The sequence below is a fragment of the Bombus terrestris genome, chromosome 4, assembly GCF_910591885.1.
Source record: "Bombus terrestris chromosome 4, iyBomTerr1.2, whole genome shotgun sequence".
Taxonomy (NCBI): Eukaryota; Metazoa; Arthropoda; class Insecta; order Hymenoptera; family Apidae; genus Bombus; species Bombus terrestris.
The window spans coordinates 10,851,760-10,875,677 of record NC_063272.1 but is presented as its reverse complement, the minus strand read 5'-3'; the positions used below and the strand labels follow the sequence as shown (position 1 = coordinate 10,875,677).

Genomic DNA, 23,918 nt, shown 5'->3' with positions numbered 1-23,918 from the left:
TGAAGAAAATTTACATGAAAATGTACGTTGAAATGAGATCCGCTATTTGCATGGACGTTAAATTCATACATAACACACTTTTAAACACGTTACTTGCTAATCGAATAAAGCACTGGAAAACTATTCGCATACATTTTTTAATTATTTATTGCAGTCATTAGAAACTTACGAATTTATTTATGCATGCTAGGGATAACTTTTTTTCAAAAGATCGGCATACCTCTTTTTACAAAAAATATTACATTTATTTCCAAAATGAATAACAAGTCTGATTGTTACTGTTGTTATAACGAGTAAAAACTAACATTTTAAGATACTTCTTTATTCAATGAATTAAACTAATTATTATAAATAATGTTTAATTTACCAGAAATTATATTAATATCGATTTCATCGCAATTAACAGAATATCATATATATTATTTTAAATACATAGCTGTTGTATCAAATGACACGTTGAAATTATTGATATGAATTTGAACAAATATTTCAATTCTTTTTCTCTTTCTATCACACTAATACATTTTCACTTGTTTGTTAAGCTAAACCGTCCAGTGCACTAATTAATATATAATCTTGCTATTATCAATTTATAATAGCAATCACGAATCTGATTTTTAAGTATTCGAATTCAATATCGCTGGCAAACATAAGTTGAGACATTGTTTGACAATATGTTAGGGAAAAGATTTAAGAACTTTTCTTCCTGGCTCTTCTATATCGAATCTTTCATGGTTTATACCGAACTCGTTTGTTAGTAAGAAAATAGGCGATTTAACTCGATCCTCTTCGTTACATCCTTCTGTTTGTCGAAAAGCCATCGGACAACATCGCGGGGGAACACGTTATAGCGATAATCTTGAGACATTACCTGCTTTAAGACGGCAAAGGAACCTAGAAGCACGCGCGCCAAAGAGAAATAGAAGGAAAGTAAGAACGATGGATGGAGGTAAGGCGACGATATATCTGAGTACCGTTAAAACGGTATTACCCCACTTCGAAATTGACGATTAATCATAGGTGTGCACCCGCTGCTCCGCCAGGAGAGGAAGCTGATTGCCCTCATACCACTCATTCAGACGAGGACAAACTTGCCTACTCAGGATATTATTGATTTCTTGACGGATTTTTACGAACAGATCCCTGTACAGCTGCCCTTTAAGAATTTAATGAGCGAGTGTTCTATCAGCGTGATATATGCATATTATAACGAGGAGGATATTGAGAATTAGTTAGGCTGATGGTATTGAATATCGTCTATGTTGAGTGATTTAAAGGTTTCGTTTTATAATTTCGATAGGAAATGTCGATATAAATGTACTTATTTGATATTTACATAGTGGATATATGTATATTATTTTGTAGTATTTTTTTATTATTTTTTATTAAGAGCATTAAAAATTATATCTTCGTTTTAATAATTTTTCATTCATTTGTTAATAAATAATATTATTATTTAAAAATATTCCGTACGTGATTTCAGTACTTTCCGATTATCATCTGCTAAATAATCAATGATAATAAAAATTAATATCATATTTATTTAATCTTTCATACGGGAGAAAACGTTCGATCAACGGTTATTAATAATTGAAGTAAAAACGAAATTAATTAATATTATTATATATTATGATATACTGTACCAAATTTTTCTGAATAATAGTAATTTTATTCGATAATTAAATAGTTAAGGAAGTAAATGTATGAAATTTATAAAACAATATAAAAACACTTTGCTAATTTAATTTTACCATAACCAAGCAATTTGTCGTTAACTACGCTATTATAGCTACACTTGAGTTTCGAAGAAAAAGAAGTAGCTTCGTTAATTTTACAAATCTGGCAATTAGTTGTTTCTTAGGAAATACACAGCTGTTAGGAGAAAATGGATTGATTGCTGTTTCACCCTTAGCAAGCGGCGATTGGATTACTTTGGATATTATTGATTCCCTAACAAATTCCCTAAGGAATCTCCCCAAAGTTTATTTCACGTCAAATTAATTACTGCAATTGTTGTACTTTAAACTAAAAGCTACGTACAAACGATCTGTAGTCCAACTCATTTTTTAATTAATTGCAACTTTTGCAGCCCTGTCGTATGTTTGATAAAATTATTTAGCACATTTACATAATTACTTAATTTACACAAAACAAGTGTGAACAATAAGAGAGAGGACAATGAAACTTTCTATTTTAATCTAATCAATCTGTATGTAATTATTTTTTATATGCAAACATAAAGACAATAAAATAAATTAAAAATCGTTATATACAACATATACAATATCATATGCAAAAATTTTCACTTTAATCACTTATCAGACTAATTGCATAATTGTTTAGTAGATTTGGTATTTCCTATCCTTCCATCAGACTGCAATGTGCCCATTAACAAATTAATACAGACTAACAGAAATCAATTGCTGAGATTTCTGCTTGTTTAAGTTTCAACCTTGAAGAACATTTTCGTAAGATACTAAGACCACAGTGAAATGCGTATTTTTCCTTAATTATAAACAATTGCCAAGGTAAATCTAATTAGCCTTATAACAATAATATTTACACAGATCTTTTTACACAGACCTTTTTACGTAGACTTTTTGTATAACTCACATAATTTCAAAACAGATCCTTCGCTTACGATATAATTAAGCAGGCTCGCGTCTTTTGTTTATCCCCATAAGTGAATTTAATCTGGCACTGGTATGAATTGCAAAAAATTAGTAGTATTTTATAGCAGGATAAACACGAAATCGCACAAATGAACAGCATGAAGCAGCGGAAAGCGAATGAAAAAAGAATGAAACGTATTATCGATTCGTCGACAAAATCCATGAAAGGGAGGCTCGTGAAAGCGTTTCATTTAAATAATTTCATGCGTGGATACCCTTCTCCCTTCAAAACTGAATGAGGGCAAGCTACAGCTGGCTGTTCATTTGACATTCATTTAGTCCGTGAAGTCGCGCGATGCGACGCGACGGCCATTTAGGACACCAACAAGGATCCCTGTCGAGGGTGAGACGTAATCGTTGGAAAACGAGCGTCGTATTTTTTCCCCTTTATCTCCTTTTAAGGGAACAGGGACTTAGGGTCAGGAATTAGACACCAAGCATTCTCCAAGACCTCATTTGCACAATAAATAGCTGCTTACGTTGTTTTAGTATACCTACGAGTACATAATGTTGGTCTTATCAAACAAATGCAGAGATTGAAGGATTTGCAAAATCCCTATTCAGAAGTAATCCTGTGATTAAAATTAAAATTAAAATGAAATTTACTGTGTCTCATCTTTTATTAAAAATTAATTATCTTTTGCTACCATCGATCACATTATTGTAGTAATGCATTTTATGCAAAATAATCGACGAATGAGTCACTAGGATAGTCTCATTTATCTTTATGATATCCTATCAAATTTAAAAGTTTCTTCGTGTTTAATTCACATAATTTTCTATTTAAATTACATACTTAGATGCCCCGATTCGACATTTCTAATCGTCGCATTGCATTAAGATATCCTTTCGAAGAAGTTTGTTGATTAAAATTGTTTAAATATACGTATCGATAATCGACTATAACAAAATTAAAGTAGAAGTTGAAACTTTCACTTCTAATTCTAAATTATTGCAACGATTTAAAATAATATATATATTACAGTAGTATGAAACGAGTTGCAGAATTATACATATATGCAACAATAATAACAGTCGAACGTACAAATACAGACTGAAGTGCTTTCCATTATTACCTTGTTTTCGAGAAAACCAATTTTGATGAATCATTAAGTACGCGTGTAATTGATTGATCTGTGTTGCGACCTTTGCCGATGAAATTACGTGAATCAATAACGTAGCTTCAAAAATATCGAAAATCTTGGTAAAATGAAACGAAGAACTAATTGCGTGTTGTTCAATGTTAAAAACACAGCTAATGGTAAACATTCATGAATCTATCATGCGAAAAATGTAATTTTATATTTAATAGTAAAAACAATAATTCCTCTGTTGAGCGAATCAATAAATCAACGATGAAATATTTATAAATGTGTGTAACATTTGTTGCTATTGATATTCTTAGTGGTTACAAACTGAAAAGTTAGATAAAGATATTTATTGCACATATAATATAGAAACGTCTGAGTCTCAAAGGAGCCATGCATAGGAACAATAGGAAAGTCGTGAAATTCAATGAGAAACGATGAAAGATTATTGGAAGATGTCCAAAATCAAAATGTTCTAAATCAAGAATTTCTTGATCAAGAATTAATATTACGTCATTTTAATGCACATGTGCGAAAAGCGAACTCTTGTCGCAAGCGTAAAAAATTCTCGAGGTGTTCGATCCAGAATTATCAACAAGAATTACGTATAGGCATCAGAATTATTTACATTCTCTTGAGAGATGCCGCGGGATTGTTATGATCGTTAAACTCTTCTTCATACCACGGCTATGTTTTACACCTACAATATTACATTTCCGAGATACTTACGTGCTTCCTTCGTCTCATGTTTCTTCTTCGAAACAACGCCACTCTGTCTTATTCCTGCTATTTTTATTTCTTGTAGCAATTTACTTTATATCTCGCTGCTATTTGCTATTTCTCGTAGCAAGCGCGCCTGTTCTGCTTCAACGTAGCCACCGCTATAGTTCACATACTTGCGCAATCGAATTTCTACTACATTCTACATCAACGCGTAGAAATTGTATTCAAATCATTTATCGCATATTTTTACACTTATCGTTAAATCAGCTACCCATCCGCACGGTATTTGTTTTTATGACAATCTATTGTTTATTATCCTCTGTTTCAACACGATTTAGGAGTTGAATTTCAAAACATACTCAGACGCGTGTTTATTTGTTTTTAATAAGGAGTTTGTTTGCCGGATTTCACGTTTCCAAGTTTAGCAACACGTGGGATATGGATATTCCCTAAACAAAAATTTGTTCACCTGTTTTACCCCCTTAGGGTTTATATTTACAAAAATCTTTTCAATCCTCGTGTCTATGTCATAAAAAAAGCATATTGTTCAAATTTCACCTTTCACGTTTCTAAGTACAGTGATTTAGACTGGGCATTGATGAGTGAAACAATCGGCTACTTTTGCATCTTGTATATGTAACAGTGTGAGTGTTAAACGCTCGAGTGCCAACTAGAAACTAGTACCACCACTGTGTGCGATGACAGTAAACCGCGAAACAAACTGTATTGGTTATTTGCCTGGCGTTGTGCGTCATATGTTTACCAAATTTAAACATTTTGTGTCATAACAGTAGGTGGTTGATGGTTGGGTAACAATGACAGAGTGCTCGTCGTTAGTAACTGACTACTGGGGTATCTAGCATGAGCGGCAGTAAACAATTATCGGAGGCACGGCACGGCTATGTAACCTGCATCCGGTTATAAAAAGAACAGAACGTTATACATAAAATAGCTGGAAGAATTATTGGAACTTTCACGTCATTATTCAAGAAAATGCTGACGACTACAACACGATATAATAAAATGAATTGGATCTTGAATTTCGAGCAAAATATATATATATATATATATATATATATATATATAAATAAAAGTATGGTTTATATATATATAAATATATATAAATAAATATTTATATGTATATATATTTATATATATAAGTATATATATATATATATATAAACCATACTTTTTTCATTTATTTTGTACTAAAATCGCCCCATGCATGATTGAAGCATCAGTCTAACAACTATCATTACGAACGACATGACATAGAAGAACTTTGTTTCTCAACACGCGACAGCTGTAAGTGCGAAATCTTGTTACCATTTTCGGTCGTCATCCTTCAGCTCTGATACTTCTGGCATCTGCGAAATTTAACAAATATCATGACCCGTGTACAGTGTCTATTTCAGATAAATACTCACCCTCCATAATATACATTTAACGAAATCACAACGATAGAGTATCACGCGTGAGCATTGACTTTGGATTTATCTCGATTCTCGATTTGTCTAAAGAAAAATATCATTTGTAGAAGGCTTCGCACGTGGCAATTTAATTGTTGCCTTCATCGAATGATCATACAAATCTTCAACGATATCCAGCAAACATCCTCATTCTCACTGTTATCTAAAAAGTTTCTTACTCATTCGTAATTACCGCAAAATTCATTAGCTAAAACTCTTTACGGAAGGACCGTATATAAACGAACAACTTTTTATCTTAAAATTAAAAAAAAAACATTGTTTCAGACTATACGAAACGAGGTACAGAAGAGACTTCCAAAGGTATGGTCCGAGGACGAGATCAGTCAGCTTACGGAACTTTGGGAACAACTGAAGCAGGACGATGGTAATTTTTAATGAACAGTCGGCCAGTTGAATTTCATAAGTGATGAATATCTCAGAGATACAATATAATTTGGCGGGGAATGCGCGATGTCTGGCTGACCGCGCCTTGAAACAGTTGAAGAATTTTGCGAATGTTCGTTCGGGAATTCATTAGTAGCCGTGACGATTCTCGAAATTTAATTAAGCACCGAACATCGGTGACGGCTGGCTGCTGCTTGCAGCAATAATTCGGACTCCGTCGGGACGCCGAAGAATAATATCCTTTCAGACAGAAAGATTTTCAGAAGTCTTGTAAAACTTGCTTCATTCTCGTGCGTTTACCCCGCTTCCCATGGTTTTAACGCTCAAAATTATTTTCAGCCCACCGTGCTCTATGACAATTCCCGAAAATCAACTTCGTTCTTTTCTCTTTGAAACTTTAATAATATCATTTTTACCTCGACTACGTCCCGTGTAAAATTCTGGAATTTCATTTATCAAACTATTAAATTTAAACGTATCACTTATAGTCTATCGTTTTTCTCAATAACGGATATAAACTCACTAGAGAAATGATATTATAGCAAAGCGCAAGAAATAATAATAATTTGTAAACTAGATTTATATATATTTACGTTAAGTACAATCATTCACGTGTAATAAAGTGCGTCATTCGATGTTTTTTTCACGTAAATTATGTACTCTCGTATGGACGAAAGCATCAATCTATCAAAGCTAAGTAAAGCTGCAGTATTCTCAGTTGTCCTCAAATAATAGTTAGAGTTATAGTATTTCAAAAACTTTGCCCAACAAATGAAACGTTTCATTCTCAAAACTACACACATAATCTGAAACGAAGTAAATTATTTACTATCTAATATTTAGTATTTTAATAGAAATTACTTACGTACTCGGTTCTGGTTACATTACTTTTTAAATATTATCGAACTACGAACAAACATCCAATAATTCTATCGAAAGATTCCATGTAATTTTCCAGATTTAACCTGTTCCCTTGGCTTTCTATCGTATTGAATCAACATTTCATCTCCTCGAATAACGAATTAATACCAATACGATTTATGTTGTGTACATCCAGATCCCGTGGACTTGATCTTCAATGGGCTCACAATAAAGCGGCCGAAGCCAAAGATCAAGGAGAAGCTTTTGGAATTAGGATTGGCCACGGATCGCAAGGAGTTGCGCAAAAAGCGATCCAGAAAAAGCAACCACGGTAAGTGTTCACTTTCTCTTTTTCCGCGTTCACGTTCTATGGCCGGTTACCTCTGCCTCTTTTCCCAGCCTTTTCTCCGGTCTCGAGCGGCTCTGAAGCAGACCTTGTTCCGGCCAATCCTATCCCATTCCATTCGCATCTGTCTTTCTTACCATCCTTAGATGCTGCGACTATTCCCATTCGATCAGTTCTCTCTGTTAACACGATTGCCGGCGACTGCACGCTGTGAACTCGTTTTTGGATGGAGCAAGTGACGTCTGACGGTGAATTAAGGGAAGTGAGCAGCAGCTGAGATAAATAAGGCGAGGAAACCAGAAACGAGATCAATTTGTACGAAATCCTCTTGTAGGAGTTTCTTTTCATTGGTTATGATTGGAAACATTTTTTTTTTTTATTGATAACATCAGAAGCAATAAGTTACAGAGATAGAGTATTCCTTCTTGTTTGAACTTTGGAAAGCTGCGATCGCTGAATTGAATTTCAAGTCGTAATATACAATAGGATACGTCACGAAATACCTATAAGTAATAAAATCGTAAGAGATTGAAATGATCGATAATAGAAATAAATTTGATAACGAGAGAAAGTTTAAGTAGGAAGATTGAGGCATTTCTACAATTTCCAGAATTCTAGTTGCACGATAAATACCACTTTCTTTCTCTTCTTCTCAATAGAATCATATATCTTTTGTATACATTATTTGATGAATTTTTTAATTCTTCACAAAGGAATATTAAAATACTTACGTTCGGCAAAGATTAGTTTAAAAGAGAAATTTTGAACCTAATAAACAAATACAAGACAACTACAGTACTGCATAGACCAATGCTGAAATAAATACAATATTACTTAGCAAGAAACAAGTAAATTGTAGTTAGTATTATTATATCTTCCCATTCTTGTCTTATCTTTCATTTATCTTACCTCCGCCAAATGGAGATAACGATATCTCGTTATTACAACATTTATTCTTATCCCATTAAAATAACCCATTCAACGTGTACAATTGTTCAATCTATTTAAGAATTTATTTCCAACAACTGTTTCAAACAAAAGTTCCAGACAACTACTAAAATAAGAATATCTTTCACACTTAGAATATGTTTTACATTTTCCTGAACGGATCATGATCAATTACATAGCAAATGAACACACATTTAACTGGTTCCACGAAGCATGCAAGAATATGTACGCAGAAGGTACGGTTGAAATAATATTTGCGTTTCTAGTTCGGAGTTCTGCAGAAGCGGCAAAGCGGTTCATAACAGAATCGTTGCAGAATACAAATTCTGTTATTTAATATCGAAAAACGCGAATTCCAGTCGTGGTTTTCCTGCTCCCATGCCAATATCACTCGTCCCTGTTCCCCATTACGCCGCAAGGAATTTCATATTTATCATTGTTATTGTTTTTCTGTTTCCCTCCACGTCCGCTTATTTGTATTCAATGTACTACGATAGATCGCATTCTAGATATATAAGGTTAGGAGATGAAGTATAAAAGCAAACTTTTGTCTCGGCTTACGTGCTATTGAAACAACGTTTCCTCGCCTCTATCTCATCGCCTCTTCCTCAAATAAGATTCCGCAAGCCGGAACACCCGGTATGTTTCCGGATCTTAATATCGCATGTGCGCCGATCGAAACACTTTAGGAACGCACGTGAAGACAGGAAATATTCTTCATTTGCTGGAAGATCGACACTTCTGAAAAGATGTTGAAGTGTCTGTAGAAATTACCTACCTCTAAAGTTGTTTATATTTCTTTGAAAGCTTCTAATGACGAATATTATTGCTTTTAATTTTTTTGTTTAATTGATATTAACAAAATTAAATTCATAGAAATCGTAGGGTTTTTCATTTCACGTATCTTATAGTGAATTTTTTTGTACGTTTCGAAAAAGTACGAAAAAAGTACGTCCGTGTTCTCGCGCTGTTCACAGTCCATGGCTCATAATAATAGGCAAAAATTTTAAGCATTTTTTGTAACAAATCACATGAACAATGTTTTATTGATCGTGAATACTTGAAAGATCTTCGAAACCTAGGGACTAGCAGTTAAATTGTAAAGGAAAAAGGTTGCGTACAGTACACGGTGATGTAATTAATATCCTCTTTATCTCTACCTAAGAGTAATATTCTATCGTAAAATATCTCAAATCGATACATGTCAAGCCTATAGCAAATTGATTACATGTTCGTGCAAACTCCTTTTCTTTGTGATTGTTCTTCACGTGCGACGCACAACGTTTATTTTGTGTTAATTCGGCGAACGTTTAAATTTCTTCGAATTTCATTAAAGTTAATGAACTTCGCCGAGCTTTGGAAATTTGAACTTCCAAAGTTCGAAAATTACAAAGTTACAAGAATATCATCCGTTTCTGCCACTAATGTAATACAACATTCAAGTTTTAATTTCTTCTTCTAAGATTCTTCGAAAACTGTAAATACAGTAAAAAGCTATGGAAATATCAACGAGTGCATCTTGTTTTGGATAGTTGCTCGAATATTTTAAGAACTCGTTGCAGCGTAATACGCGGATATGTAACGTAGTTGCCTATGGTCTTAACTTGAGCATCGTAATTTCAAATTTCTCGTACTGCTCCGATTTCATCATGCATTGATTCACTCTCGAAAGACAGAAAGAATTTTCAAATTTTCAGAATCTTAATTAAGATTCTATTTCTACCCTACCATTTTAATATTCCTAATATTCTCTTTCGATTCCTGTTACTATTGCGCCTTCTATCGTTTTCCTTAAATTGCTATATTACTTTGAGATAAGATATCGCAAAATAATAAATTTGTATACGGATCAAATAAACGCGATTGCAAAAGCGAATTAACAAACAGCTTGAAGGAATTAAGACGAAATCTTAATTTTTCAAGAAAACAAGTAAACAAAAAGATATTAATCTAGAAATATTGAACAATGTATTTCTTGATTAATCACGATTATGGTAACAGATTAACGCACATAGATCTATATTTTTATGCAACTTGACTTTCGTATCATGAATGTATATATTCGCAAATGCCTGGAACCGAGAGAAGCTATATCGAAAAACGTTTATATTCATTTCCCGTTACTTTGTAAAAAGGTAAATCGTCGTGGGAAACGCAGTCTGCCAGTAATTCCGACGAGGATGAAAGTAGCGACGAAGAAGCTGGGAAATCCTCGAGCAATAGGAACGTGGCTCCCAATAAACCAACGAACAAGGGAAAGAAGAAAAATGCGAAAAAACAGCCAACGATGGTTTACACGGATGCACAATTATCCGGACTCTTGAAGGATGTCATCGAAAAAAGTGAGTAATACCGTATCACTCCCTCGTTCGTCGATTTTACACAGTATGGTCTCAGTGATTTATGAGAATAAAATTCAGGGTAGATACTAGGAACATTATGCTTTCCTCTTTTACACCGACGAACAAGGAATATGTTTCGAGGGCGCGAAAGGGCAGAATGATCTGCAGTGATCGTTCAAGAGTGAAAAGAAATAGAATGGGAAAAGTAATGATTTGTCAAAGAGACCCCTGTTTGCGGTACAAATGTAGCACGCGAAATACCAGTTTATCCCCATGGATTTTGGCAAAGACATGGTTACAGAACGACCCTGTAGTTCTTTTATGTCGAACCAATGTGCTTGTCATCTATCAGAATACCATTGCTTTCAGGTAGTGACACAGGTTTCAATGACATTTGGGGTAAAATTAATCTCTTCAACTTTCGACTATTTCATCACATGATTTACATTTAGAATTTCTTCAATGATTCAACAATATAGAGAAACTATTTTACTGAAAAGATCTCTTGTAAGGAAAGATTTCCAGACAAGGTTACATATTGATTTATAAAATCTTAATCGAAATATTGCAATCGAGATAACGAGAAATTAATAGATTGAAAGAAATGGTTGAGTTATTCATCCGAAAAAGTAATAAACTAATTTACTGCACGAATTCATTATTTATTATTATCTAGGAGAAGTTCTAGTATTATATCCAACATATTTATTCGAATTATCAACATGAAAATAAATTGTTCTTATAATTTATTTCAAATTCTTTGTATTACTGATATAGTCATTCTTATAGAAAAACGTAATAACAGACATTTTGATAAATCAGATATGAGCGACGCTCTAGAATGGATCAAGGAATCCCTACTAGATGTCCTGGACGATCGAGACGAGGAAAGCTGCGAAGGTATCCCCTTAGTCCCGCTGACAGATTATTCGTCTGCTGCGATGGATTCACCGAGCTTTCAGAAGCTTATTCGAGCTATGGGATTCACACCTCCTGCTGATGAACAAGAATCTTATTGGCGCATACCGTCTAATATGCCTAGATCGATGATTCAGAAGCGCTGTAATCTTATCGAGTCTTCGTTGGCAGGAAACTTCATTGCCGAAGGTATTATGTCTCTTCTCTTTTGTACACATAACTATTTATGGAAAATAAGAACACTTTTGATTTGTGCAATGCTGTAGGATTAAACATTTTATTCTTTAAGGAAAGAAAATGAACGTGTTATTGTTAGAAGGAAGAAATTGTTTAATGTGACTAATAGAAATTTTTAATAACAACTATATAAAAATAGAAGTTATAAAAATATGATATTACAATAAGTATTGTATGAAATAATAAATTCATTCAGTCATTAGTACGATTATCAATATCTGCAAATATTTTGAAATTGAAATTTAAACGATAGATTGTGTGTACATATGTAGGTAATCTCTTCGTTCTCTAAGTTTTCCAAGCAACAAAACAATATTTTCAATTACTTTTATCAATTTTCATTCGGTACGATTAAGATTCTTTATGTCATTAAATCTAGTAATGATTACATACTTTTACGATAAATGTGAATACGCGTGTAATAGATTACTATGCACTACATTTGTTTAATATCTTCTTTTGTATTTTATAATCAGAAGCAACATCCGCGAAGGTGGAATCTGATAACGATAGAAACAGTGAAAGCGATGATGAAGACGTTTTAGAAAATATTAAAAAATATTTCACCTCTAAAGGTATGTAATTTTCATAAATTTGCTTACAATGTTTAATACTAATACTTTATCGTACGGCACATAAAAATATATTTATTAAGATAATATTTACATATGGGATTTTTATTTGTTATTATGTAATTCTAGAATATTTTACGTTTAACTGATTTATAATGTGCTTAATATGATTCTTTTATTCTCTCTTACATCTTAATCTAATTTTTATTACAATTTATATAATTTGATAATAGGATATGTAGTTATAATGTAATAATGGAGTACCTACTGTCTCTGGAAAATTTTTCTTAACATATGTAAATTTTTTAAAGGTATCTGTAAAATTAAGTAACGTTGACTATCAGCCGTTAAATACTTTGTTGTATATTTTTAGCTGAGCCACAGCCATCAACTTCTGGTATGGAAACTAACGTTCATTCTACGCCGAAGCCATTGAAAAAGACCACAGTTCTCTCATCGCCGACTGAATGTGATGATGTAGAAATGGAGGAAGCAAAAGCAAATAACTCACAGCCAGTCGGTACGTATTTCTACATTCCAACGAGACAACTATGTTGAGGGGACCTTCCTCTGCCATCTGTTGAGGGAACTAGTTAAACATTTTAAACTTCAGAGATTTACCAGCAAATCCATTCTACAAAACCAAATCAAATCTAATATTCTCCATTAATTGCAGAAAAATCAAAATCTGGAAAGAGAAAGTTTGATGGACGTATTATTGCATTCGATGATTCGTCTGACTCTGAATTGGAAATAAAGACCAATGCTGATAATGCTGAAGTGGCTGAAGGTAGAAAGAAAACTAACAGCTGTATAAAATGAAGAATATAGAAAATGTTATATTCTATTTTATAATTATTCGTTATTTATAAATTTATAGTAGATGACGGGAAAAGACCTCGATCCGATGACGAGAAAAATGATAGCGTGAAAAAACGTCGTCTGCTGGATAGCGACGAGGAAGAGGAGCCACTAACGTCTCAAGCTACCAGGCAGAAAAGCATTAAAACGATAATTAGTGACGACGAGGAAGAACCAGCACAAAACCAACGTAATCAACACAGGTCAACTCATAGAATAATTAGCGATGATGAAGATTAATGGAAGAGAAGACTCTCGTACCTTTCAACATTTCTATTTCACTCTTTGCTATGTGTTCTTATAATTTGTGAAAATAAAGACAACCTACCCTCCACCATAACATTGCACATATTTTTATTCCCTGCATTAAAAGGAATGCAAAGATTATTTTATATCTAAGTATATATTATTATATAGTTCAAAGTTTTGAGAAAAGGTTACTATGTAATTTAACAAAAAATTAAAATTTTCAGAAAATTGAAATTCGAAGTCGCAGCTTTGTAGCCATTCAAATCTGAGTAGCGCTGAAGAAATGACACAAACGGTGAAAATGATCTTACCGACGTATGCGAGGGTAAAACAGTTTAAGGTGGCTATTTCCAAGATTCTGGCGTTCATGACCTGACAAAGTATACCGCTGCAGTCTCCTTCGTCACCTAATATGCCCTCACAGGTAATTGGACGCACCCGGGGTACACTTCAGGGTGCCAAGAAAAACAGTTCCCGAAAGGCGTCCACATTTCGCCAAGTAACTACTAGGCGTACATAAAGGTATAAGAGTCGCAACGTGTCCTGCGCATCGTTACCGCGCATCTACCACTGCGCCATCTAGGATACCGCATAACCTCCTTTCTCACGTGTAATCCGGTTCCTTGGTTGGCCAATGTGGATGACTTTACGTCTTTTGATGGGCAGGTGAGGAGTCTTGGCGAGTGTCAACGATTCCTAAGTAAGCACGCATGTATCGAAATATAATCACGGCCGAAGACTAGCCCTTTACGTTTTTCCACACGCCTTCAACGACGCGACCGCGGCTACGTTCGTACGACGACGCGTAATGTAGCCGCAAGGACTTCGCGAGCCGCGGATTGATTATCAGGCGCTCATATTGCGATAAGAACTATGAATAACATTGCATGGTTACATATATATATATTGCTATCTAACCTCTGTTTCATATATGTAGATATAGATATACATATGTACATATTTAAAACTATGCTAGTAAAATCAAGTGAATACATAGTGTTATGTATCGAATCTTAATTACGAGCATTTTGAATTGATTATTCTAGCATTTTCATATTTTATTATTTTAATACTTTTAGTCTTCTAACATTTGTATTTTAATGAACTTTTCATATTTTTGAGATATTATATCAATTGAACTATTACATATTTTATTTAAATAGAAAATATCGTATTTATACCAGTCATGCTTAAGAAATTATGGCACACACACGTGTATGTTATTGTATAATATTTTGTATGTATAGTAGATAATAGAAGAAAATGGTTTGATTTATATATTTGATTAACATAAGTTCACTTTGCGGGAATTTCTCTCTGTATATGAGATGTAAAATTAAAGATGTCAATAATTATATCAGCTTCCAAAACTTACATCTGGAATGACAAGTCGTTCTTTACGTTTCCATAATACATTTAACGTTAATAAAAAAAGTGATTAACCATTACAAAACTAATAGAAAAAGCGATTAAACAAGGTTCAATGGAATAGTTCTTAATTTACAATTTAACTTACATTTAGTGTTACAAAAAGCAACTTTTCTTAGAAGCACACTTAATTAAAATCATATGCGGTGAAAATGAACGCTTACTCGATTCAATAATAAATATATTATTATTATACTATATTATTATATATTGTATATTATTGGTAAAATATATTTATTTTATTTTATTTATCAAATTCGCATATGCAAACATACGTGTTACATTATTATTATATTCAAAGCTTTATAATTAAGCTAATATTCAATGAAACAAAATGTACGACAGCATAAATTATACAAAAGCGAAAATTAATTCAGTGATACGAAGATTAATTTATTATTCTTTAATTTCAATCTATTGTTATGTTATTTATTATTATTAAAGTAGAGTAATTTCCAAATATAAATATCATGTAGCACATTCGTAAAATGTAATTTATACTTACATATAGATATCAACAATTGACTATTACAACAAACGTAAGAAGATACTCCGGTGTCCTCCGATATGAACTAGTAATGCAATTTTCTAAGAGTAATTAATACATAAGAAAAGGAATTTTGAAAAATCTTTTCACAACTTATACCATATAGCATTGAAATTATACAAATTTAATGAAATACTGACAAAATCGATACCTATGCGTCAGGAGTCTCGTACAATATTCAGATTACGCCTTATATAAAGAATACAATTTGAATTTAAATTATTTGCTTGCTTCAAAAGTTCTTACGGGTATAGGGTATCAGAAGTATTATTGACGATTGTGTCAATAGAGATTCCGCAAGGCCACGTGCATTCTAATCACAACTTCCAATTACCAGGCTTGCATGAAGTACGTAGATGTCTGTTTATAGCGTGATACACTGGCAGATTGACGTCTAGAAACACGTGACGCTAGTACCAGGAGCTCAGGAAAATAAGAGAGCAAGGCATAACCTATCTGGATCGCGTACTCTCCTAGTAGATGCGCGGGCTCCTTATACGGTTGTAGGCGGATAGCATCCTCTCTTTCTCCCCTCCATACTTTCTGGTCCGTTTCTAACAATCTTGATAATTATTATATCACATTTAGTACGTACGAGTGAGTGAATTAATGATCGAGTGGATAATCTACCGCAGTCGAACATGAGGAATGAAGCGTTTTGATGATTTTTTAAATGTAATAGAAATAGCCGAGATAGGTGAAACAATGGAAAATTACGGAACATTCAAACGTAAAGTAGCTTCTAGTTATCATAAGTAGTGTATATATGATAAACCGAGAGCAATATTCTTAATATTTACCAATAACCAGAAATATTGTCGTACATGCTAATTTTATTGTCATATTTTTTTAAATCATTATATGAGACGATCAATTTGTAGAATAGTTTCCTTCGACTATTCATTTATTTCAACTTATTTATAATACAAACAGATCACATCATATCTATATATAATTGAACGAAACTTAGAAATCTGATATTATACATGGTATCAAAATTATCGAGAAATGAGTATTAAACAATGATTTAACGGGTGATAAAATGCGTAAAATGTAACAGTGCTCATAATTCAAATATTCATTCAAATGAAATTTTTTCAAGATTATATAAAATACATTTTTTAGAACAAACCTTGCAGAATAAATTACAAATGTGTGTATATATATTTACACACACACATATATATAAATATATATATATAAATATATCTATATATATATATATATATAAATGTTATAGTAGAAATTTTGTTGAGCCATATGTTAATATTCAATTTAATTTATTTCAATTTAATATCTTTTAATAATTTTTATTCAATTTAAATCGTATTTATTTAACGATAGAAAATAATACAAATCATCTTACGAGTATTTTGTCACATTATTCGTTGCAAGCGAATGTATTTTTCATTATGATTGTTTTTAACGAATAATTTATCCAACCTGTTATGTAAAAATGGCGCCTTCACAGTAATTGGTGGTGCGTCACGTCGTTGCCGCGTGTAATTCGTGCTTCCATGCGCGCCAACTGCGCGTGTCATCTACGAATAGTCGTCTTTGTACTAGAATAGCATGACTTCGAGTAGGTTGCTACTTCTCCTCCGACTGATGAAAAGCGTATACATTCACACTTACTGATATAGAAAAGAGATGAGAAGTTGATTATCGTGATGACACGGGCACGAGGGAGGCACTTACCTCTGTCGATCACTGTAATATTTGTTTATATAATAATTATCATATATTACACGTCTTATTTGTACACGTGTAAAATTGTAAATTGTTGATCGTGTTTCCCTTTACAATATGTGAATAGCGAAAGCATAGCGTAAAATTGTATCGTTGTATTACGCTCTTTTAGAATGATTTATATGAGGTAGATTTGACGATGATAAAGACACACGATGATAAAACAAATGTAGAAAATAGGAGATTGTATAATGCGTAGATATAACGACACTGACAGTCTTGGACATAAATTACCTTTATCTTCCGTTACTTATGGATGTTAAAGGAATCAATGTAAATTTTGTAAATAATATTCCTTGCAACGTTTTGAATCTTACCTTCTAGATTTTAGTTCCTTCTTTTCAAAAACTCTATCATTTCTTAAACAGCCAGAATTTACTTTCACCTAAACTTAGCTTCATAGTTGAAGATATATTATTTATACGTACAACATTTTTGTGAGTCACGAACAAATTATATATCTAAACAAATAAACAGGGAAGTTTTAAATGGTTTTTACAGAATACGATACACTGAATAGCCCAGTTCGTTTAAAAAGTGATGTTAGTCTAATAAAAAATAATCCACTAAATAGTCCAAATGAATATCATCCATTTCGTATCTTCAAGCGATTGTCTCCTGAATATTCATTTAAAATACCAAATGAAAAACCCGAAGAACACGTTGTTTTGCGTTATTTCATCGCGATCGAACTCCATCGCGAATCCCATTATTGTTATTTTATATGTTGCCCCTTTTCTTTGGCAGCATATATCCGTATCTGCTTCTTGCATGATTGCTCACGCACCCTCATATCAGCCTGTCTTCATGTTTATCACAAGTTCACGCATACCTACGAGTTCAGATATCACAGCGAAGTATACACGAAGCATCGTAAGCGCGGCAACTGAATTCATGCAGGTGCTTCAGTACTGGCTTGGCCCGCGTTTTTGGAGGTATCGAACGTTCCTCCTGGTCCCTCCTCCTTTGCCACTCACCTCCTCCCATCCTCATTCGATGGTCCCGAACAACTCTACTATGCTGATGGTATCCTATCTCTCGCGTTGTCCAGCGCGTTGCCGAAATTTTCAGATGATTGATGGCTATTGATGTCCGGGCCAACCCTCGATCCACTTTGCTCCGCAGATTTCGCAATGTGAAAATATTTCAGCTAACTAAGTGTTTGCTTGTGTGCCAACCGATGTCTATGTGTACGTGCTGTGTATGAGAGCAGAGACGACTCTAGCGTTTCTGGGTCTTCGGGCTAACTTTGGAGGATATTTTGTTTCGATTTTTCTTCTTTTTTTTTCAGGCTTCGTTTTCGCGATAATGTTAAATTATTATTTTTTATTTTCTTGTCGATTTTTGTTGTTTATTTAGGTATATGCGTGTGATATTATGTTCAGTTTGTTTTACATATTCTTATCTGAGAGCATGTGTAACTAGTCATAAGTTTTACATTACAATTTTTATCGTTTTACTTCGTATTTTCAATCGATTTTTATATTGTACAATTATAAGGAACTTCTTTTTATAATTTATATATTTTATATAAAAGGTTGTAAAGTTATACTACGCTTCTGTAACGATGTCGCTTCCTCTATGATATAGCGGCAACTCTAAAAATTATGCGTATATTTAGCAATTGATTTTGATATCGTGATGTTATAAGAAAAGTAACAATTGAAACGACTTAATTGTTTTTCTTAATCGCGGCGAGATAAAGACGTACGTATTATTTAAATAGTTTTTAAAGACGAGTATGTATAGGTATTGTGACAAAAATTATCTTCTTAAAATCTTTTAGATACATGTAGAATCTAAATGGGTCTTAGAGGAAAGGACAAGTAATGATGTTTTGATTTAATAAATGATATTCGAAGCAACGAAATGATTACAATGCTGTTGTACGTCTTATTCTCATGGGCGGCTTCCGACTTCCCAATTCATACTCTTCAGCTTCTACACTCGCTCGCCCTCGCTTCTCAACTCACACTCCACACACTCTGCACACTTTTCGCATCCGTCCACTCCGGCATCTCAACTAACACTCTCTCTAACGTCTCTTTGCCTTTTTCCGTCCTTCGGAACAGGTATCCCGAAACGCTCGTGGTCAAGGTCACGCAGGTCCTTTTCACGAAAACTGTCCACTTAAAAAGACCCAACGGTACATTGATGATGAACAGTACTTTGTTTACGGTTCGGCCGATGCCTTAGGCCTTTTGGCCCCGATACTACATACATTACATAATTGATATTTTAATTAATTAAATAACCAAAGCAATATTATGTCCAGGAAATGTTTATGTAATTGAATCGCGTCTTTTAAGAATATACGAACTTGATTTTTCACGTGTTTATGTGAGCAGTGAACACGTCATTTTATGAATGATTTATTAATATATTAGTAAATTATATTGTATGCTTAATAAAATGTAAATTTCTTGCATGATTTTTATAAAAACATAAAATACCATTAGGAATGAGATCGATTTCAATGTACTCGTTTCATGGAATTCGTTTACTATTTATAAAAAGTAACATGTATTTCATTTTCTGTACTTTTACACAATCCTTGCCCTATATCGGTTGATTTCGAACTTCAGGTGTCAGAGAAAAAAGTTGTTCATTCGCTTTAAGACAATTTGAAATACTCAGAAAAATTTACACTTTTATAAAAGCAATAATTCTGTTAAAAGAGGCAGCTTTCTTTCGATAGCACGTTGAGTAGGGATCTAGGTTTATTCAATAATTAAATATTTTGCTTTAACTAATACCTGATCCCTATATCTATATCGTAAGATATAGATATAGCATTACTTCGGTAGAAAAAAATATTTCATTCTGTTTGTTTCTCTTAAAGTGCTTGTACTCTTAACAATCAATACAGGGGATAATCGTCGCGAAACATTTGAACTGACAAATTGCCTTTTTACATTTTCTCGAAGCATTAAATCTGAAGCGTTGAAGGATTTAAATAAACGAAGCAACAACCAACGAAACCGGGATTGCAAAGCTAGTTAACTCGATTTCCTGGTCCTTTCAGGGTGCAAGAGGTAGAACCTGATTTGCACCGCAGACCATTGCGCACAGTGCAACATTTTCATCGAACTGCAGCTAGCGAAGGGAAAGGGTAAGGGAAAGGGGTGGTCGAGAGGAGAGGGTAGGACCGAGCGTCGATGAAAAGGTCAAAGGTTCCAGGTGTGTTTGCGTTTCGTGCACTGGTGTTACAGGTGCAGCCTCTTCCGCGGCTCTGTTCGCCGTTGCATCAGCAACATGTGTGTTCTTTATTAACAACAATTAACATTTATCCATTGTTTAAAAGCCGGTACTTTGCGTATCGTTTGGTATTTCGATTCGGCTTCAGCTCGGGGATATTCAACGAGTTGATTGCGTTAGAACACCGGTGGACCTCTGAAAGTCGTAGGCCTAAATCGTTCATTATTTATTGTTGCAAAATTTACAGCAAAATGTAAGTTGTAAAATGAATTGCAAAACTCACGTTGTAACGCTCTGTAGATTCCGTTACATGTACGCTTCTCGCGTTGCACTCTATAGTATTTAAACATTAAATAAACAATTTTATATTTATTTTACTTTTATCGATGCGTATGCGTTATATAATTGATCGAAGTTATCAAGAAATTAAATTATTGTATGTAATTATATTGTATTTATATTTTTGTACAAATAATATTGCAAATACCTCTAATGTTTAAATTTATTATTCTTTCACGTTGCAGATTGTAAATTTCATTAAGAACGTGATAATAAAAAGAATTCTGCTACTAGGTGATCGGAAGTAGTAGATAATACAATATTATTGATAATTCAGGTAATAATATTTTATTTGTTGCATTTAATTTATTACGAACGTATTGTATTATATTTTCACACTTGCGCAATGTTTAATGTGTTAAACGAGTTATAAATATGATTTAAACTCATTAACTTCCTATTTGCTGCTGATCGTGTATGGCTTATAGATCCGTTTAATCTATTTTTTATAATAAAATTTCTTACAATTTATTGTTATCTATGTTTACCTTCGTATTCGCTGAAACGGTTTTAACACAAGCTGCTGGCCGCTAAGGTTACTGGATAATAGGAGAGTATCGAGAAAATCTAGTATGAACATATAAAATTTACATAATTAATAGTATGAAATCGTGTAGTTTGCTTAACATTTAATTCGACTTCTTATAACATATTTATAAATGCTATAGATTTGTTATATTCGCGTATATAAAATAAATAAATAAATAAACAATAACTCGGGATAAATAACTGAACTTCCATTGTTTCTTCGATATTATTAATATATAATTATCACTTAATTAAATATATTCTCTAACAATTAGTTTTTAATTGCCCAAATTAGCGTTCCGATGAAAATTCATATTTTGATGTACTTAATGAAACGATTATTTAAATTATGTTCAAAAACAAACTATTTTGTTAATTTGTAAATAAAAGTTAAAATATCTTCAAACGTGTAATTACAGCAATCTCAAATATATTATTATGTATAAATCTTTCATTACAATATCTACACTCGTGTTCTTATTATATAAGTGGTAAAATATTCATTAGGGATATTACACGCATTAAATAAATAAATAAATAAATATAAATAATAACATATTTAATAATTTAAAATGAAACTTTTCAATGATCTCACCAATCAAAGTTTGTTTAATTAATAGAATAATTGTTCGATAAAATTTGTCTTATGTCTTTTGTGCAGCGGCGATTGCAGCTTGATCGACCAACGCGTTGTTTCTACTTTCCCAATCCTAAAATTTACCAGTCTCCGGTTATGTTTGATGCACCATTATATTCTTGATTACGGTAGGTTAGTTGCATCTATGACATCACGTTCTTACTAAGAACACGTCACAAAAGTTATAATACGTCAGCCTTCGCTACTACGTCAGTTCGGAGAAGTGCTTTGTCTCGTATGTTAGCGATATCGTCACTCACAGGCTACACCATCACGGTCGATCACATAGATCTTTCTTCAGCAGCTGCTGAAACGCTTGTTGATCTATAAAAAGTATACTACCAACCTTATTTTGCAAAATACGTTATTTAAGTTATTTTATTTAATTTAACAGAAAACACGAAACGTTCGCAGGTAGCCAGTTATAATATATGTGTACCATTATAATTACAGTACAATTATAATTTTATTATACATATTAAGTATATGAAGTGTACGTTACATATGCAGAAATTCGAAGACAAGTTCGATTATAATTAATTGTATGGAAGATAAAAATATTCTTACGTCGACATGTTTGTATTTCACCGATAATGATAGACTCTTTATCTGGCGAATAATAATAAGCTCCTCGTATCAGCACAGGCGAGAGATATCAAGTGCATCGAATGCAGATAAGGACTGGTCGGCAAAACATATCAGAGCTGGTAAAGTCGGAACCAAGGATATTTTTGTAACAGAATAATAGGAACGGTAGAAGTTCGTTTCTGCACGGCTGTTGTCACAAATATAATTATCACTGATATCTTACTTATGGAATGTTACATAAATTGACAACCAGGCGTAAGATCTTTTTTTATAATTGTAATAACGTAAGAAGGCGACGAGAAACATTACGATAAAGAAATAGCATAAGAACGTTGAATTTAATATTATATATTAGATGGAACACATTATGCATATCAACGATGATAATGAAAATAATCTTGAAGGTCAAAAGGCAGGAAAATAAGTTATCTATCTGTAAGTTCGAACTTACCTTTTTCCCAATCTACAGAATAAGTAATTTTTCATAAAGTTGGATTTTTCCTAAGGATATCGTATGTTAAATTGAACATACGAATGAAATAACACATAGGACTATATATATATATATGTATTTACAAGGTAATTATAAACATCGTAATATTGGAATAATAGTTATAATCTAAAATTGGTCATCGAAACAATATATCTTTTTTCTTCGGACGACGATAACGTTAACAAAATTGTTCTTTAAAGTGGTACTCATTTTTGAAAAAAACATTTATAAACAAGTAATTTCTTTGAGAAAACAGGAATCTGATAGAGTAATGCGAGTAATGTAGTGTTGTTTTGTACAGTTTTTAGTGAATTTGAAGAATTTGTACAGCTTTCTTTAAAATTAATTCAATAAATAAAAGAGAATGAACAATAAATCGTACGAGTACTGTAAGTGGTTTTATGACCATAATTAGTCACTATGTAATCCATTCAGTATAATCAACCAGCTCGTCGCGCAATCAATTAGAATTAATGAGGTTGGTTGTAACAATTGCCCAGGTTCATAAATTGCCTTTATGAGTTATAAAAACTCAGCTTTCGAATAAAGCAACTTAGCTTGTACAAGATAAAAGCACGTACTATCGATTTTATAGAATACTATTAATATTCATTAAACAATAAAAGAATAAGAATATGTATAATGGTTTCCGACATATTGAACGTAATAATACAGGATATCTCACAAAACCGAGACTAGCGACATATTTAAAACAGACGC

General features: G+C 32.9%; 1 protein-coding gene and 1 long non-coding RNA gene across 3 annotated transcripts in view; one reads left to right on the top strand and one right to left on the bottom strand.

Moving 5' to 3' along the window:
* LOC100646408 (protein timeless homolog) overlaps window positions 1-13,782 on the top strand; it is a 248,731-nt gene extending 234,949 nt beyond the window's left edge. For both annotated transcript variants that reach the window (XM_048405629.1, XM_003394988.4), the window contains 8 exons: window positions 6,238-6,337; window positions 7,415-7,549; window positions 10,648-10,854; window positions 11,677-11,961; window positions 12,486-12,584; window positions 12,955-13,101; window positions 13,258-13,371; window positions 13,462-13,782. In XM_048405629.1, the coding sequence (XP_048261586.1) occupies window positions 6,238-6,337; window positions 7,415-7,549; window positions 10,648-10,854; window positions 11,677-11,961; window positions 12,486-12,584; window positions 12,955-13,101; window positions 13,258-13,371; window positions 13,462-13,682 (1,308 nt within the window). In that variant the 3' untranslated portion in view covers window positions 13,683-13,782. The remainder of the gene's footprint in view (window positions 1-6,237; window positions 6,338-7,414; window positions 7,550-10,647; window positions 10,855-11,676; window positions 11,962-12,485; window positions 12,585-12,954; window positions 13,102-13,257; window positions 13,372-13,461) is intronic.
* Window positions 13,783-15,498: 1,716 nt separating this feature from the next.
* On the bottom strand, window positions 15,499-18,347 carry LOC125385051. Its single transcript, XR_007223993.1, has 2 exons — window positions 17,110-18,347; window positions 15,499-16,228 (listed from the first exon to the last, which is right to left on the bottom strand). It is a non-coding gene; the product is annotated as an uncharacterized LOC125385051 (long non-coding RNA).
* Between the last annotated feature and the right edge of the window lie 5,571 nt (window positions 18,348-23,918).